This window comes from Prionailurus bengalensis, chromosome A3 (genome assembly GCF_016509475.1).
Source record: "Prionailurus bengalensis isolate Pbe53 chromosome A3, Fcat_Pben_1.1_paternal_pri, whole genome shotgun sequence".
NCBI lineage: Eukaryota > Metazoa > Chordata > Mammalia > Carnivora > Felidae > Prionailurus > Prionailurus bengalensis.
This window is the reverse complement of record NC_057354.1, coordinates 63,356,944-63,374,830: the sequence shown is the minus strand read 5'-3', so window position 1 is coordinate 63,374,830 and position 17,887 is coordinate 63,356,944. Positions and strand designations below refer to the sequence as shown.

Sequence of the window (17,887 nt, the reverse complement as noted above, 5' to 3'; positions counted from 1 at the left end):
CCACAGAATTCCTATAACTTGAACCATTAACAAGTCTAATTCTTAATAGAGGTGGGTCTGGAGAGTAAAATGGGAGCTGGGGGTATGGGTTAAAAAGTTAAAAAATACTAAAATCAGTGTTTAAATCAGTATCCTTAACAATATAGGGTAGGAAATATTTCACATTACATTGAGACTTAAAAGAGTGTTTGAAACTGTTACTTTGCTATATATACTTGATATCAGACAAAAGTACCATGACTTTGAATTTTTTGGATTGTAGATTGTGCCTTTACTGGAGAAGGCAGATAAAAATGGCACATGTGATCCCAGTATTCGAAGTTGTTTGGATATTTTAGCAGGAATTTATCTTTCTTTGAGTCTAAAGAATCCCTTGAAGAAAGTCTTGGCAAGGTAAGGACAAAAAGGAAAGGAAGTTAACCATCATAAATGTTCAATCTGAGCAAAAGTAACCAGTATTTAAAGTTCTCCTGGTTTGGTAAAACTGAACTGAAATATGTTACTAGCAATTTCATTTGTATGGTCTCTGTTTTGTGTATATATTACAACTTTTATAAAATGTAAAAAGGCTTTTTAGATCCAAGACCTTAATAAAACAGGCTCTGGGCTCAAGCTTACAGACGCTTGGTTTAGTCCATTTATATTAATGCAATTCTTGGTTAAGTTTAAACTGTCATCCTGCTATTTCTTTTTCCTTTATTTTTCCCATTTGTTCTTGGTTTAAGCATATTTTTAATTACACAGGTAATATAGAAATGTATGCTTAATGTAAAGACTTTAAGCAATACAGAAGTGAACAAAATGAAAAATGAGCCTTCTATTTCCCTCTTTCTGGCCTATCTTACTTTACTTTTTTTTTTTTTTAAGTTTATTTATTTTTGAGGGAGAGAGGGGCATGTGCGTGTGCAAGCCAAGCTGGGGAGGAGCAGAGAGTAGGGGAGAGAGAATCCCAAGCAGGCTCCACACTGTCAGCACAGAGCCTGATGTGGGGCTCCATCCCATGAACCGGGAGATCATGACCTGAGCTGAAACTGAGAGTCTGGTACAACTGACTGAGCCATCCAGCCACCCCTATCTTACTTTCTTTAGTAAAGGTCATCGCTTCACATTTTGGTATCTTTCTCTTTAGACCTTTCCTTTGGGTTTAATAGGTGTATTGTATTTTATTTTAGTTTTGATTTTTTTTTTTTTTTTTTTTTTTTTTTACATAAATGTGATTATACTCTACTTATTGCTCTGTAGCTTGTTTTTTCACTAAAGAATGTCTTAGAGGGGTGCCTGGGTGGCTCCGTCGGTTAAGCGCCCAACTCTTGGTTTCATTTCTGGTCATGATCTCACAGTTTGTGAGTTCGAGCCACACATTGGGCTCTGTGCTGACAGTACGGGGCCTGCTTGGGGTTCTCTCTCTCTCTCTCTCTCTCTCTCTCTCTCTCTGTCTCTCTGCCCCTCCCCTGCTTGCTCTGTCTCTCTCTCAAAAATAAATAAATAAACTTAAAAAAAAAAGGAATGTCTTAGAGATATTTTCGTATCAGTGTAGTCCTTATTCTTTTTTAAAAATTGTGTTAAAAAACACATAACATAAAATTTGCCATCTTAACCATTTTTGAGTATTAAGTATATTTACATTGTTGTGCAGTGGATCTCTGGAGCTTTTTCATCTTGCAAAACTGAAAATCTATACCCATTAAACAGCAAATCCCCATTTTCCTTCTCCCTACCCTCTAGCTACCACAGTTGTTTCTATGAATTTGATTGCTTTAGTTACCTCAAATAAGTGGAATATTTGTATCTGTCCCTTTTTGATTGGCTTCTTTTACTTAGCATAATATTCTCAAGGTTCATCCATGTTGTAGCATGTGGCAGGATTTTCTTCCTTTTTAAGGTTAAATTATGTTTCATTGTCCATATGTACCTCATTGTATTCATCCATTCATCTGTTGATAGACATCTGGGTTGCTTCCTCCTCTTGGCTGTTGTGGAGAATGCTGCTGTGAACATGCTGGGTGTGTAAATATCTCTTTGAGATCCTGCTTTCAGTTCTTTTGGATATATGCACCCAGAAATAGGACTACTGGATCATATGGTAGTTCTATTTTTAATTTTCCGAGGAGCCTCCATATTGTTTTCCATAATGTGTTTACTATTTTATGTTCCCACCCAAAGTCCTTATCTTTTCTTACAGCTATATGTATTCCATAATATGGGTATACAAAATTTAATCACTTTCTCACTGATATTTAGTGTTTTGTTTTCATTATTCCAATTTCATTATTCCATGATGCAGTGATATTCTTAATCACGTATATAGTTGTTCTGTCTATTTTCTGAGATAAATTCCTAGAAGTGGAATTTCTTCACCAAAAACATTGCTAATCTGTACTCCCCCTAACAGTGAACCAGAGTGCCAGTGTCTTCATACCTTTATTTATAATTCTGGATAATACCAGTCTTTATATCTTTAAAAATCTATTGGGTAAAAAATAGTATTATGTTTTACTTTTCATTTCCCAGATTGCTGAGATTGAATATTTTTTAATATGTACAGTTTGACTGTTTGTGATTACATATCTTTTGTGTGTCTTCTTGTTAGAATGACTTTTTTTCTTACTTAAGTAAATTTATTTAATGTGTCAAAAAGCAAATGATCAGATAGTGGCCAGTTCTAGGGTTTTGGTGAAGCAGTCAACCATGTCATCAAAAATCTTGATGTTTTCCATTTTTCTCCCGTGTGTTTGCCATATTTTCCCTCAGAATTACAAGGGACTGTAGCAGTTACAAGCACCTTAGACAGACATGACTGCATCCAGAAAAAAAGTCTTTTCCAACTCTTTTTATTGGAGAGAAAACATTTTGCAGGAGGTCTCAGTAGAGTTCCTATCACTTTGTGTTGTCAAGATTGGGTCATATACCCTCCTTCTGGTTTTAAGAATGGCTGGGAAGCAAGATTCTCATACCTCTGTAGTGGGAGGTGGGTTTTGCCAATAAAAAAGGGCATGTGGGGGGCCTCTGGGTGGCTCAGTCGGTTAAGCATCCGACTTTAGCTCAGGTCATGATCTCACGGTTTGTGTGTTCAGGCCCCGTGCCAGGCTCTGTGCTGACAGTTCAGAGCCTGGAGCCTGCTTCAGATTCTGTGTCTGCCCCTCTTTCTTCCTCCTCCCATGCTCATGCTCTGTCTCTCTGTCTCTCAATAATAAATAAACGTTAAAATTAAAAAAAAAGGCATGGGGAATGGCTGCAGGAAGTCAGCAACCACAGAATGTCTTCTTGATTTATAACAGCTTTATATAGATTATGTGGCAAATGTATTCCTTTGTTTATAGTGTGTTTGCTTTTTAAAAATTACAAACTATTTTTTTTGGTAATCAAATCTAATATTTTTCTTTGTATAGATTTCTGAGTTTCATGCCTTGCTTATGTATACTTTTTCTAGGATAAGATCATATAAAATTACATGCTTGTCTTTTAAAATTTATTTTTTTTGTTTAATTTTTAAATTCATCTGGAGTTAAGCTTTGAGTGGACCATACGTTAGAGATCCAATTTAGTTTTCTTTTTTGTAATGGGGAGCCACTTATTCCCAAACTTTTGAATAGTCCATCTTTCCCATTTATTTGGAATGCCATTTTATTATGTTCTGTGTTCCTGTATAAACATAGATTCCATTTTATTATTTATTTATTTTTTTTTCAACGTTTATTTATTTTTGGGACAGAGAGAGACAGAGCATGAACGGGGGAGGGGCAGAGAGAGAGGGAGACACAGAATCGGAAACAGGCTCCAGACTCTGAGCCATCAGCCCAGAGCCCGATGCGGGGCTCGAACTCACGGACAGCGAGATCGTGACCTGGCTGAAGTCGGACGCTTAACCGACTGCGCCACCCAGGCGCCCCAACATAGATTCAGTTTTAGATTTGTGTCTATTTGTTTACTCACCCATACCACACTTTCATTTCCTAGAGTGTGATAATGTAGTTTAATTATATACTGAAGCACATCACCCCTTTGGTGACCTTTCTTTTTCAGACTGTTCCTATTTCTAAATTCTTTTTCTTCTAGAAGAGCTTTAGAACTCTTTAGGCAATTAAAAAAAATTCCTACCTTTTTTTTTTCTAAATTTATAATGTTTATTTATTTTTGAGAGAGAGAGAGAGAGAGAGACAGAGACAGAGACAGAGACAGAGACAGTGTGAACAGGGGAGGGCAGAGAGAGAGGGAGACACAGAATCTGATGCAGGTTCCAGGCTCTGAGCTGTCAGCACAGAGCCTGATGCAGGACCCATGAATGTCAAGATCATGACTTGAGCTGAAGTCAGAAGCTTAACCAACGGAGCCATGCAGGCTCCCCCTAGTGGTTTTGATTTAGATTAATTGAGGTAAAATTGACACTAAATTAAATTTATCTTTTCAAAAATTTTTTTAAAAATTTGTTTATTTTGAGAGAGAGCATGTGTACACGAGCAGGGGAGGGACAGAGAGAGAGAATCCCAAGCAGGCTCTGCACTCCTTGCTGAGCCCAACATGGGGCTCAATCTCACAACCGTGAGATCATGGCCTGAGCCCAGAGCAAGAATCCAACACTTAACCAGCTGAGCCATCCAGGTGCCCCTATTCAGTGAATTTTTATTGACTATCTACTCTATGTCAAATAAATATTCTAGGCATTGGGGATACAGTGAATAAGGCAGTATAGAATGGAGGTTACATTCTAAGAGGAAGATTGAAAATAGTCAAATAGTCAAAATACATAGGATTAGATGAAATGAATGTGATTGAGAAAAATAAAGCAGTGATGGGAGATGGGAGCATCAAGGATGGGGTGAAGGTTGCAATTTAAAATATGGTAGTCACTTCAGATATCTTTGCTAAAATGACATTGATAAGGTGATATTTGAGATTGACCTGAAAGGGACAAGGGAATGATTATTATTGGGTCTATTTGAGGGAGGAGTGTCAGTTGGAGGAAATAGCAAGAACAAAGACTTTGTTATATTGTTGCCACAAGGAAGGCCATGCAGCTAGAGCTAAGTCAACAAGGATCAAGATGAGGCTGGAGAGATAGTGGTGGGGCTAGAGTTTGTGGAGTCTGTAAGTCATTGTCAGCGCTATGGCAACCAACTGGACTGAGATGGACATGTGGGACAATTTTAAGCAGAAGATTAACACAGTGTTTTTATAATATCACTCTGGCTTCTCTATTGAGGAGGGAAGCAAGATGGAAGCAAGGAGTTCAACAATTGTGGCATGAAGTTAAAATTTTCTGGCTGTATTTTGAAGATGTAGTCCAGTATTACTTAATTTGTATGATTCCCTTCTACATACTACATGGTTGCCAGATTTCTAATGCTTGGTTCTTTTTCTAGCTCACTAAATGGCCTACCTGAATTTTTTCTAACTGAGGCTGTACAAAGTTTTACTTCTCGTCTTCAGGAAGAATTGAGTACTACTGATGTGTACTCTTATAGGAAAGTAATTGACAATATATCTTCCTGTATGGAGAACTTTGACGTAGGTAAGCCAGCTCTTTTGTAGTATTTTTTCTATCATTACATTATTGTTTTTAAACAATTTTGTTAATGTTAGTTTTGGTCCTGAGGCTCCCTATCAGTGTTAATTTTTTTATTCCCACAGGTAGAGCAGGTGTTAGTAATCTTCTTAAAAATGGTAAGTCCCATTCTTTTATTTTATTCTGAGGGTGTAACTGCTTGTATGAGTCATTTTGGAACTGGTTGTTTTCGGTTTCTTGACAATGGGTAGAGTTTTGCAGATTACCAACGTGCATCACGTTCCTTCCTTTTAAATATTCCTTTTAAATTTCTACTTCTATATCGTGATATCACTTTAGGTAATAGTGACTTAAAATATTTTCTTATATTGACATTAAAATTCACAGTTTTAGGTTCTGCTTTGTCATTATATATTCTTTTTGTTTCAGTGCTTCATTTTATGCAGAAGAGTTTAACTGAAATCTCTGAAGAAAATAGGCAAGTAGTATCTGTATGCTTGTGCATGTGTGCATGAACACTTGTGGTTGTGCATTGTCTTTGTACACAGGAAATTTTTAAAAAGTTTCCAGAACATGCTTCATTCCATTCCTCTCTGTTAATATTAGACCTGATTATTTAAATGTTTTTTTTAGAGGTTTGATATTTAATTTAAAAAATCAGAAAGGGGCACCTGGGTGGCTCAGTGAGCTAAACGTCCAACTCTTGATTTCAACTTAGGTCGTGATCTCACAGTTTGTGAGATTGAGCCCTGTGTCGGGTTCTGTGCTGACAGTGTGGAGCCTGCTTGGGATTCTCTCTCTCCCTCTTTCTCTCTTTCCCCCTACCTTCAAAATAAATAAGTCAACTTAAAAAAATAAAATAAATTTTTAGGAGAATATGAGCAAGAGTTCCTTCCTCCCTGAGTGTTCCTTACTCATAGCGTCTGTTCTTTTATAAATGAAACATCCTGTTATTTTTCTGGGGATATTAATGATAGGGTTTTGTTTTGTTTTGTTTTTAAATATAGTTTTCTTACCTTTGCATAGTCCTAGTTCTTTTATGCTGCTATTTTTTTTTCTGTTTGATGCTTTCAGTCACTTCACTATATGAAAGTGGAAGCTTTCTTTAGAAGTCTGGTGATTTTTAGCCTAGCGCTCATATTTAAGGATGGGGCACTGAGAGTTGATTTGAAACTGTGTATATGGGTGGGGTTGGATGGCAGGTTTTATTGTAGGCTCGTTTAGCTAGGCTATTTCTTTGGAAAACCTCCGATGTCAATATCTTTAGGTCTTTTTGCATGGGTAGTGGATTCACCATGGAACCAAACCGTTGGCTTAATTCTGGTTGCTGAGGGAGTGAAAAAAAGCTGAGGTCATGGAGTTTGGCATTCATTGTTCATATATTTGCCTAATTCGCTTGTTTGCAATCTGGTGTTGCTTTACCTTCCCTAGACGTAAGCCACTTGTTTGCTGGTTCTTGCTCTTCTTCAACAGACTTGTAGCCCATCTTCTTATTTTCAGCCCTACATTTATTTCCACATCAAGGAGTCCTGGTGCCAAGTTTCTTAGCCTTTTGAGGCTGCAAATCAGGTCGTTTTGGGGATTATTCTCTGGCTTAGTATTTGCTTTGTTGATTCTGCTAAGTTAGTTATTATCTATCTGCTTTGTGGCTTCCAAAGGCTTATTGTTATTGTCTTGTTGTCTATTTGTTGCCCTTGTGTATTTATGTCTTTTTATGTGGTTGGTTTACTGAGGTTCTGGCAGGGAATAGAGGTAATAAATGTGTGCTATTCTTTTTTTTTTTTTAATTAATTTTTATTTTAATTCCAGTATACTTAACATACAGTGTTATATTAGTTTCAGGCTATTAGAGTGATTCAACAATTCTATACATTACCCAGTTCTTCTCACCATAAGTGTAGTCTTTAATCCCCTTCACCTATTTCACCCCTCCCCTCACCAACCTCCCCCCTGGTAACCATCTGTTTGTTCTCTATAGTTAATAGTCTTTTTTAATTTGTCTCTTTTTTCTTTGTTCATTTGTTTTGTTTCTTAAATTCCATATATGAGTAAAATGCTATGGTATTTGCCTTTCTCCGACTGCCTTATTTAGCATTATACCTTCTAGATCTATCCATGTTGCAAATGGCAACATTTTGTTCTTTTTTATGGCTGAATAATTTTCCATTGTATGCATGTGTGTGTGTATATATATATGTGTATATATCACATCTTCTTTATCCATTCATCTATCAGTGGACACTTGGGTTGTTTCTGTATCTTGGCTATTGTAAATCATGCTGCAGTAAACATAGGGATGCATATGTCTTTTCAAATTAGTGTTTTCATATTCTTTGGGTAAATACCCAGTAGTGGAATTACTGGATCATATGGTAATTCTATTTTTAATTTTTTGAGGAAACTCCACACTGTTTTCTGCAGTGGCTGCACCAGTTTGTATTCCCACCAACAGTGCACGAGGGTTCCTTTTTCTCCACACCTTCACCAGCACTTGCTGTTTCCGTGTTTTTGATTTTAGCCTCTGTGTGCCATCTTTCACCCAAGGTCTCCTTTTGCCTTGCCAGGAGTGCCTTCTCTGTCTCCTTTTAGGTTCTTCCTCTGCTCATCTCTTGAATGTGGGTTCTTTCCTTGTTATTCTATTTGTTCTTACTGCTTAATACCATCTACCTCCTTGGTGTTAGGCACCTGCTAATATTCAAGATTCCCACATTTCTCACTCCAAGTTAGATCTCTTCCCTGAAGTGGTGGCTTCATATAGTCACTTGCCTCCTGGACATCTCAACTGGGATGTTTTATAGGTGTCTCACATTCAGTGTGTCCAAAAGAAAATTCACTACCTTTTTACCCCCCCCACACTAATAACTTCTATTCTTCTTTCTGTATCTTTGAATTTGCCTATCCTGGATACGTCACGCAAATAGAATACAATTTTTATTTTTTTGTGTGTTTTCAGGGTTAATCCATATTGTGCCATGTATTAGAGTTTTATTTCTTTTTGGCTGAATACAGCATTCCATTGTATGTATATACCACATTTTGTTTATCCATTCATCTGTTGATGGACAGCTGGGTTGTTTCTTCTACCTTTTGGCTAATGTAAATAATGCTGCTATAAACATTGTTATGCAAATATCTGTTTGAGTCTCTACTTTCAGAATTAGTGGATTATACGGTAATTAGTAGAATTAGTGGATCATATGGTAATCTAGTGTTTAACTTTCTGGGGGACCTTAGACTGTTTTCCCTGACCTGTGTTTTAATATCATCACTCTGTGTTCTGCTGTGTTGAGAATAGACTGAGGGTGGGCCAAGGATAGAAGCTGGGGGACCAGTTAGGAGGCCACTGCAGTAATCCAAGGGAGAGACAAGAGTGACTCAGGCCAGGAGTAGCAGTGGAGGTGGTCTGATTCTATATTTTGAAGGTAGGACGAACAAGATTTTCTTACAGATGGGATGGGGAGGAGGAAGTCAAAGATGGTCACAGGGTTTTTGTAGGATAGAGATCCTAGCAGGTGTAGCAGGTTTGGAGTTGAAGATGAGTTCATGTAGTTGGAGATGTCTGTTAGACATCCAAGGAAAGATATTGAATAGAAAGTTGCATATACAAGTCTGGAATTAGAAAGAGAGGTCTAACCTGGAGATAAAAATTGGGGAATTGTCATCATATAGATTATAATTTAAAGTTTATGAGCTGGATGAGATCAGCATCAAGAGAACAAAGTAGCTGGAGAGGGGAACTAAAGACTGAGTTGTGGAGAGCTATAACATAAAGAGCTTGGAGAGAAGATGATGAACTAGCCAAGGTGTCTAGGAAGGAGCGATGGTGAAGTAGGAGAAAGTGGAGGAGAGCCTGGTGTCTTGGAAGCCAGGTGAAGAGAGCGTACCAAGGTTGAGGGAGTGTTCAAGTTATGAAATTGTGGCATTCATTCTGGATCTGCTACTTTTACTCTAAAAGGAGAGAAATGAGGTTGGTCATTGGCTGAGAAGGAGGGAAATGTTGAGGTAAGAGTGTTGAAAGTTTGTAGTAAATGTCCATAGAATTGGAATGTTTATGGGAGTGGAACAGAGAGGTATGAATGTCTATTATAACCTAAAATGAATTTTGGCCCTTTGATTGAGGAATGTTTTTTATCGAGGGATGGAAACGGTGACATTTTCGTGTGACTTTTCTTTTGTAATAACGTCTCTTCTTTGTTATAGAAAATTTGCCGGAAATCATATTGTTCAGACGCAGTTGATGAATGACTTGTCGGTAGGCACTAGAGTTTCTGTGATGTTGGTACAGAAAATACAAGATTTTCAGACACTTCATGTGAGGATTTCCAGTTCCCCCACATGGCAAAGTATGTGTGGATTGCTGAGTATTTTCACCAAGTTTTTAATTGATGGTAAGTGTAAAACCATAAAAATGGTGATTATAATTGAGTGTCGTTCAGCTTACGTTAATAATGGTATGAAATGTTTGATACTTAACTGACACGTAGAACTACTTCTTCCCTAGCCCCTTAAAGTGGGGAGGCCCTGGATTATGAGGTTTTAATGCTTTTTCTTTCAAATGTACCAGTTCTCCAAGGGGTAATGTTGAAGGACTTTTCTAAATGTGTGTATGTGTATTGTAAAGAAGGAAATCTGAGACAGTCTTAGTGTTGAAAAGCCAGAGACTTTAAGTGGCAAAAGAAAATTCTTGAGAAGAATAGATTTCCAAATTTGGAAGGAAAATCTGGAAAGGTAAATGTAATCTGTACATTTCTCCTCAGCAGTAGGTATTATCCTCAAGTAATGATAGTAATCCTTGTGGGGCCATTCATCATTCCCCTTTGTATCTCTCATATGTTGCTTTTCTTTATATGAACTGTGCCACTGGAAACCAAATAGTTAATGAGAGGAAGTCTGTCTTTATAAAAGTATTTCAAATAATAAATTAAGATGAAATGGTAGAATATCACCATTTTGTAACCCCCAATGAATTGACGTAGGCATTAAGCATCATCAACTGCTAACTTTACAGAACAGACAACCAGACAATATATGCCCCTTAGATCTAGTCTTGGTTTCACCACCTGTACTTTTCCCAAAGTGACTGAACTTGGGACCAATCTCTAGGTCACCTGCCAGTTTACAGCAATTGTAGAAGAGAGAAGAACGTGTGGAATTGCATCAGGACTAAACAAACCCACATCTAGATTGTGGGAAATGCTGCAGGTCAAAGGCCAGAGTTCTTGAATAGAGAAATTGTTATGCCATGAAAGGGGTAGAGAGGGCACCTGTAGATTAAAACACATTTAAAAAATACATCACATTTTTAAAAAAATGGACGGGATGCACATTTGATTAATAAAACCATTTGAAAAGAAGAAAGCCATTACTGTGAAAGTCACAATAATGCTTACTCAGGGTGAGAGAAGGGGATTGTGGTTGAGATGAGGCACGTGGATGAGCCTTCCGGGCAGGGTGTCTGAGTCCTGCTTCTTGCTTTTGGCGGTAGGTACAAGGGTGTTCATTTCAGTTAATTCATTAAGCTGTGCCCTTGTTTTGGGTGTTTTCCTATATCAGTGTTTTATATTACAATAAGATTAACAAAAAAAAAATGATACTTATCGTGTTCACAAAAAGTTAAATTACTTTTTCATTTTTATCTCTCATTCTATATGATCATGTATGCATGAATATTAATGAAAAAATTAATGAATTGGTTCAGATGTTTCATTTGTTTTTTTAAAATTTTTTTCATGTTTATTTATTGTGAGAGAGAGAGACAGAGAAAGAGAGAGAGACAGAGTGTGAGCAGGGGAGGGTCAGAGAGAGAGGGAGACACAGAATCCGAAGCAAGCTCCAGGCTCTGAGCTATAAGCACAGAGCCCGATGCGGGGCTCGAACTCACAAACCGCGAGATCATGACCTGAGCCGGAGTCCTACGCTTAACTGACAGAGCCACCCAGGCGCCCCGGATATTTGCTTTTTAAAAGAGGAATTTGTTATAGGATGGGTAAAACACAGAGAAGGCCTGATTTTAGTAAGAGGTAGCCCCTTTTCTGAACCGTTGATGGGACCTCTTCATTGCTGTTCTTCCCCAGGATTTTAAAATTTCATGTATTAGTAAAATGTTCAGCTGCAAGTAACAGAAAACCAAACTTCAGGCACTTCAGGCACTTAAGCAAATATGCCTCCCTCGTCCCCACATAACTTGAAGTTCCGAGGCAGGTGATCCCGAACTGTATGCAGTCTAGGACCCAAACATTTCTGCCTTTCTGCTCTGCCATCTTCAGCATGTTGGCTTTTACTCACGTTTTTTGCCTCCTGGTTGCCATTTGACTGCTGTAGCTCCAGACATTATGTCTATGTTCACGGCCGGAAGGAGGGCCAGTTGCATCCTTACCTTTAATCAGGAAAAACGAAAGTTCCCAAGTACCTGCTTCTATCCCATTGGCCTGAACCCTCACGTGGCTACCTTTACTTGCAGGCAAGATTGAGGAAGCAAGTGTCCCGCCTTTGGCTGAGTACATGGATGCCCCAATCAAAGTCACAGTTCTGTTAGCAGGGATAAAGGGCACAGTGGATATTTAGTAGATAGTTTATGGTAGGCATTTTTGAGTCTTAGCCCCGGTTGAATAATTTACCATATTTGGTAAACTTTATTACAAACCAGAGGCTAATAGAAAACAAAGAAAAAATAGCAAGTCAAGATTGGTTGCATTGGGTACATGCCAATGATAGCAGAGCTTTCAGTTAGCACTGATGCAGGCTCTTTACACAAGCCCCGAAATCACTTTAAGAAAGAGTAATGCATGTGGGGGTTGGGCTGGAGAGGCCTCAGTGCAGGGAAGAGAGTGAGTGGTATTGCTGCTAGATGTGCTGTGGGGAGAGGAAGGGAGAGTGGGTGTTAGTGGAGAGAGGAAGGAATCACATTTATTAAGTGTTTATGTGTTGGGCATAAAAGTCTTATGTTCATTATGCATTTAAAGCTTAAAATAATTGTCAGATAGGAGTTATATTTTCCCATATTACAGAAGAGAAAGCTGTGTCCTTGGGAGGTGAAATAACTTGCCCAAGTCCTATTCACCTAGGATGTGGTCACGCTAGAAATTGCACCCAGGACTCTCTGTCCCTGCAGCGTGTGCTTTTTCCACTGTACCAGAATATCCATTGTCATTTAATCCACACTCTCTACTTTTTTACCAAATAGATCACCTCTTACAGACAATTCAGAGTACATCTGGATTAGCTGTTATTCTTTTTATTAAGGCTATGTTTCACCCACCTGAAGAGATTCCTGATTTGGTGAGTGCATCTCCTTTGTAGAATTGTATACTTCATTGATAATTAGACACGTGTTTAAAAAAATTTTTTTAAAGACATGAATTAAAAATTTCTTTCTGCATAGTAGAATCTTTCTGATGATCTTTTTCTCTTATAGTAAGAGACAGTCCAAAAATGCAGAAAAAGCAGAAAGAAGACCAGAGTAGTCACCTGTAAATCCATCTCCTAAAGATAATCACTATCAACATTTTTAGGGGTGCCTCTTCATATGTTTCTAGTGCTGTTTGTTCAGTTTCATCTCTCAGTGTTATAAAAGATATTTATGATATTAAAATTATGCAGAGATTAATATATACATACATGAAGTCCTAACTTTTTGATAAGTATGTCCTTTTTATTAAGAATAACCCAAATATTGAACTTTAGACTGGAAGCATGTGAGAATCAATTTTTCGGTGAATTTGATTACATGGAAAATGTAATTTGATAGTTTGCGCGCTAATCCTTATATTTAGTACTAGCAGGGTTTTCTTCCCTTACTCTGTTATCTAGAAACTTATTTTAGTTGTTTACCTGACTTTATGGAAAGCAGCTGTTTACCTGATGTTATACAAAATAGATGTGTACTCTTCGATGAGATCACACAAAGTATTTACCATTGGATAAAATTTAATAATTTGATTTCTCATATCACCTCTAAAAAGTGTTAAGGTCATTCACCTGCAGGGGATGATAAGTTTTGCTCCACTAGTACATTCAAACCAGCAAAATGGTTCACGTACTTAGAATTCTTAATCCTAAGACTTTTTTCCCTTTTGGTAATAATAACTTTAACACTTGTGGCTTCTCATCTTTAGGTTCAGTTATTTTTCCTAGGATGTTTCAGGCGAAAGGGTATTTTGGATGTACATCTTGAAATATCTGTACAGTTTTAGAGGCTTTGTAACATGTTAGCTCTGTTATGTTTTTCCAGATTAGTAGTTTGCTTCTCCGTTCAGTGGACTGTACCAGCATCCCTGACTGGTTTTTGAACTGCTGCAGGAGTCTTTGTTGTGCTGATGTCTCGCAGTCAACTCTCTTATTCCTGTGTCAAGGGACACTCACCATGTTGGACTGGCAGAATGGAAGGATGGGCCCAAGCGGGGAGGCCCTGCTCTTGAATATCGTCCATGTATTGTTCACCTTGAGTTCACAGTGAGTTTTCATGCTGTTGTCTCATATTTTCTTTTGCTTGCCAGACATTTAAAAGATGGCGACTGAACCTGCATACTTAGTAGTTCAATGCAAAGTGCTCAGGATAATCCTGAATTGAAAGGGTGATATATGTAGGCAAGGAAGCGGGTATGAAAGAAGATGAGATGAGAGAGAGTTACAGAAATTACGAGGGCAGGTGAACCTGTACTGAACATTTTTTTTTTTTTTTAATGTTTATTTATTTTTGAGAGAAAGAACACGAAACGGGGAGGAGCAGAGAGAGAGAAGGGGACAGGATCTGAAGCGGGCTCTGTGCTGACAGCAGAAAGCCTGATGTAGGGCTTTAACTCATCAACTGTGAGATCGTGACCTGAGCCAAAGTCAGAGGCTTACCCAGGCGCCCCTGTATTGAACATTTCTAATACTAATGTTTTTTTTTTTGAACATTTTTTTTTTTCAACGTTTATTTATTTTTGGGACAGAGAGAGACAGAGCATGAACGGGGGAGGGGCAGAGAGAGAGGGAGACACAGAATCAGAAACAGGCTCCAGGCTCCGAGCCATCAGCACAGAGCCCGACGCGGGGCTCGAACTCATGGACCGCGAGATCGTGACCTGGCTGAAGTCGGACGCTTAACCGACTGCGCCACCCAGGCGCCCCTCTAATACTAATGTTAACGTTTAGTCTCTAATGCTAGCATTTAAAAAAAATTTTTTTTTTACATTTTATTTATTTTTGAGAAACAGAGTGAGACAAAGTGTGAGCGGGGGAGGGGCAGAGAAAGAAGGAGACACAGAATCTGAAGCAGGCTCCAGGCTCTGAGCAAGCAGTCAGCACAGAGCCCGACGTGGGGCTTGAACCCACAAACTGTGAGATCATGATCTGAGCCGAAGTTGGACGCTCAACTTACTGAGCCACCCAGGTGCCCCTAATGCTAGCATTTTTAAAAAACTATGAAAATTTTTTTTTTTTTTAATTTTTTTTTTTTTCAACGTTTATTTATTTTTGGGACAGAGAGAGACAGAGCATGAACGGGGGAGGGGCAGAGAGAGAGGGAGACACAGAATCGGAAACAGGCTCCAGGCTCTGAGCCATCAGCCCAGAGCCCGACGCGGGGCTCGAACTCACGGGCCTCGAGATCGTGACCTGGCTGAAGTCGGACGCTTAACCGACTGCGCCACCCAGGCGCCCCAAAACTATGAAAATTTTATATGGATAGTGCTTTGGAGTTTATGAACAACGTCAACATAGGTAATTCAGTATGAGCTTCACATGTCTTGATAGATAGGCTAGGAAATCAGATGTGTTGTGTGGAAAAAGTGAAGTCAGAAAAGTAAATGCTAAAACCTAAGAGTGTATTGCTAATAAGCACCTGAGCCAGATTTGTAACCAGTTCTTTTGACTTCACTGGATTGTGTTTTGTGGGTTTTTTTTTTGACTTCACTGGATTGTGTTTTGTGGTTTTTTGGGTGTTTTTTTCATAATGCCTGAAAGTGATCGTGTGCTTAAAATATCAAACCATAGATACAGCTTGATAGTAGTGAACATGTAGGTAAAGGAAAAAAAGCACAATGTTCTAAAATAATTTTTTAAAATAATAATATAAATATAATAATATAAAAATCATTTAAATTATAAAAAATATTTTTTATTGTGGTGTTGTATAACAGCTCTATTGAGATATAATTTATACACCGTAAAAGTCACTTATTTAAAGTGTGTAATTCAGTTTTGTTTCAGTAGATTCACAGGGTTGTACAACTATCACTGCAATCAATTCTGGATTATTTTTATTACTCTCAAAAGAAACCCCATTCCCCCTAACTTTCTCCAGCCCTAACCCCTCACTATGTTTTAAAACACTTGTGAAACCATCATCAGAATAAAGTAATGAACAATTTCTATCATTCCCAAAAGTTTCCTTAGTCCTTTTTTGGATTATTTCTTTATTATTATTATTATTATTATTATTTTAGGGAGAGAGAAAGAGAGAGAGTGTGAGCAGGGGAGAGGGACAGAGGGAGAGAGAGAATCTTAAGCAGGCTCCATGCTCAGCATGGAGCCCGACGTGGGACTTGATCCCACGACCCTGGGATCATGACCTGAGTTAAAATCAAGAGATGGATGCTCAACCGACTGAGCCACCCAGGTGCCCCTGGATTATTACTATAAGGTGGAAAGACTAATTTATAAATTTGAGTCTATTTTGGCCTTGTTTTTAATTTTTGTTGTAAATTTAATAATGATTGAATTTTCTGGTCATTCTTTGTCTTTTATATTTTTAAAATTTAAATGGTTATAAAATGAAATTTCTTTTACTAGTCAGTTTATAATAACACGGCTCATTTTTCTTCAGGATCAAGGAATCAACTCTGGAATTGTTTTTCTCTAGAATTTTGGCATCTTGGACTAATTCAGCTATACATGTCCTTGAATCAAGTTCCCCAAGCCTAAAGGACAGTCTGAATGGGAATTCAAGCATAGTTGGGAAACTTTTGGAATATGTCTATACCCACTGGGAACATCCATTGGATGCTTTGAGACATCAAACCAAAATTATATTCAGAAATGTTCTCCAAATACACCAGCTCACTAAAGAAAAATCAGACTCAGAAGCGTCAGGTTTGGCTGCCGATCATTTCATTTGTGAATTGACAGAGAGTCTTTTGCTACTGGAATGGCATGTTAAAGGGAAATACATGTGTCTTGGTTGTTTAGTAGATTATACAGGAATTGGACATATTTTGGCACTAGCCAAAACTATTCCATCACAAATCTTAGAGGTGATGGGAGACCAGTCATTGGTACCTTATGCAAGTGACCTCTTGGAGACCATGTTCAGAAGTCACAAGAGTCATTTGAAGTCCCAGGCTGTTGACAGTACGTGGATTGATGAGTGGCATGAGACTTGGGTTTCTCCTCTCCTTTTTATACTGTGTGAAGGAAATCTGGACCAGAAATCTTACGTGATCGATTATTACTTGCCAAAATTGTTGAATTGCAGCCCCGAAAGCTTAAGCTACATGGTAAAGATTCTTCAGTCTTCTGCTGATGCTAAAAGTGGTAAGATGAACCATTCTTTTAGTAATTTCTAGTTAAGAAAGGGTAGGTTCCTCGGTAGATGTGGACGATATTCAAATTTCAATATTATCACTTCTGTAAATTGCAAAAGAGGACATCAATGATAGAGATTTCAGATTGAAATGAATGTTCCTGTCCTGAGTGGAATAGAATTTTTTTGGCTTAAGTCATTTCTATAAGCTAAAGATTGATTTCAGTTATGAGTATAAGGTTCCCTTTATTACTAGTTTTTTTTTTTTAAGTCTTTTTTTTTTTTTTAGTTTATTTATTTATTTTGAGAGTGGAGTGGGGCAGAGCGAGAGGGGGAGAGAGGATCCCAAGCAGGCTCTGCACTGTCAACTCAGAGCCGGACGCGGGGTTCAATCTCAGGAATTGTGAGATCCTGATCTGGGCCAAAATCAAGAGTCAGATGTTTAACTGACTGAACCATCCACGCTGCCCGCCCCCCCTCCTCCCCCCTTATTACTAGTTTTACCTCATTTTACTGAGTTGTTATTTGTTAGGTTGTCAGACTGGAATAAAAGTGAGTGTTTTATATAAGTTCCTTATTCTAGTGATTGAAACAGTAATTAAGTATTGTTTTAGGCAAGGATGAAGACAGATTAAGTTGACAGTAGCGAGTTTTTGTCTCTGGAAAAGAGAAAAAAATATGTAGAACATGTGTGACCTCAAGAAACAGCCATCTGTAGTCAATTAGAATAGGGGTAAACATTCTGTTGAAACTCAGTAACCCGGAAGGAAGTACTACATTAAAGCATAAATCAGTAATTAATATGTAAATGATGGATCTTGACTTATCATGTAAATCTTAAAAAAAATTTTTTTTTAATGTTTATTTATCTTTGAGAGAGA

At 38.0% G+C, this 17,887-nt stretch overlaps 1 protein-coding gene across 4 annotated transcripts in view; it reads left to right on the top strand.

Moving 5' to 3' along the window:
• The window catches only part of THADA (THADA armadillo repeat containing), a 330,878-nt gene that overhangs the window by 4,274 nt on the left and 308,717 nt on the right, over positions 1 to 17,887 (top strand). For all 4 annotated transcript variants that reach the window (XM_043603276.1, XM_043603274.1, XM_043603275.1 and 1 more), the window contains exons 4-11: positions 263 to 393; positions 5,361 to 5,509; positions 5,629 to 5,661; positions 5,933 to 5,981; positions 9,704 to 9,891; positions 12,687 to 12,781; positions 13,734 to 13,954; positions 16,311 to 17,017. In XM_043603276.1, coding sequence (XP_043459211.1) covers positions 263 to 393; positions 5,361 to 5,509; positions 5,629 to 5,661; positions 5,933 to 5,981; positions 9,704 to 9,891; positions 12,687 to 12,781; positions 13,734 to 13,954; positions 16,311 to 17,017 — 1,573 coding nt within the window. The remainder of the gene's footprint in view (positions 1 to 262; positions 394 to 5,360; positions 5,510 to 5,628; positions 5,662 to 5,932; positions 5,982 to 9,703; positions 9,892 to 12,686; positions 12,782 to 13,733; positions 13,955 to 16,310; positions 17,018 to 17,887) is intronic.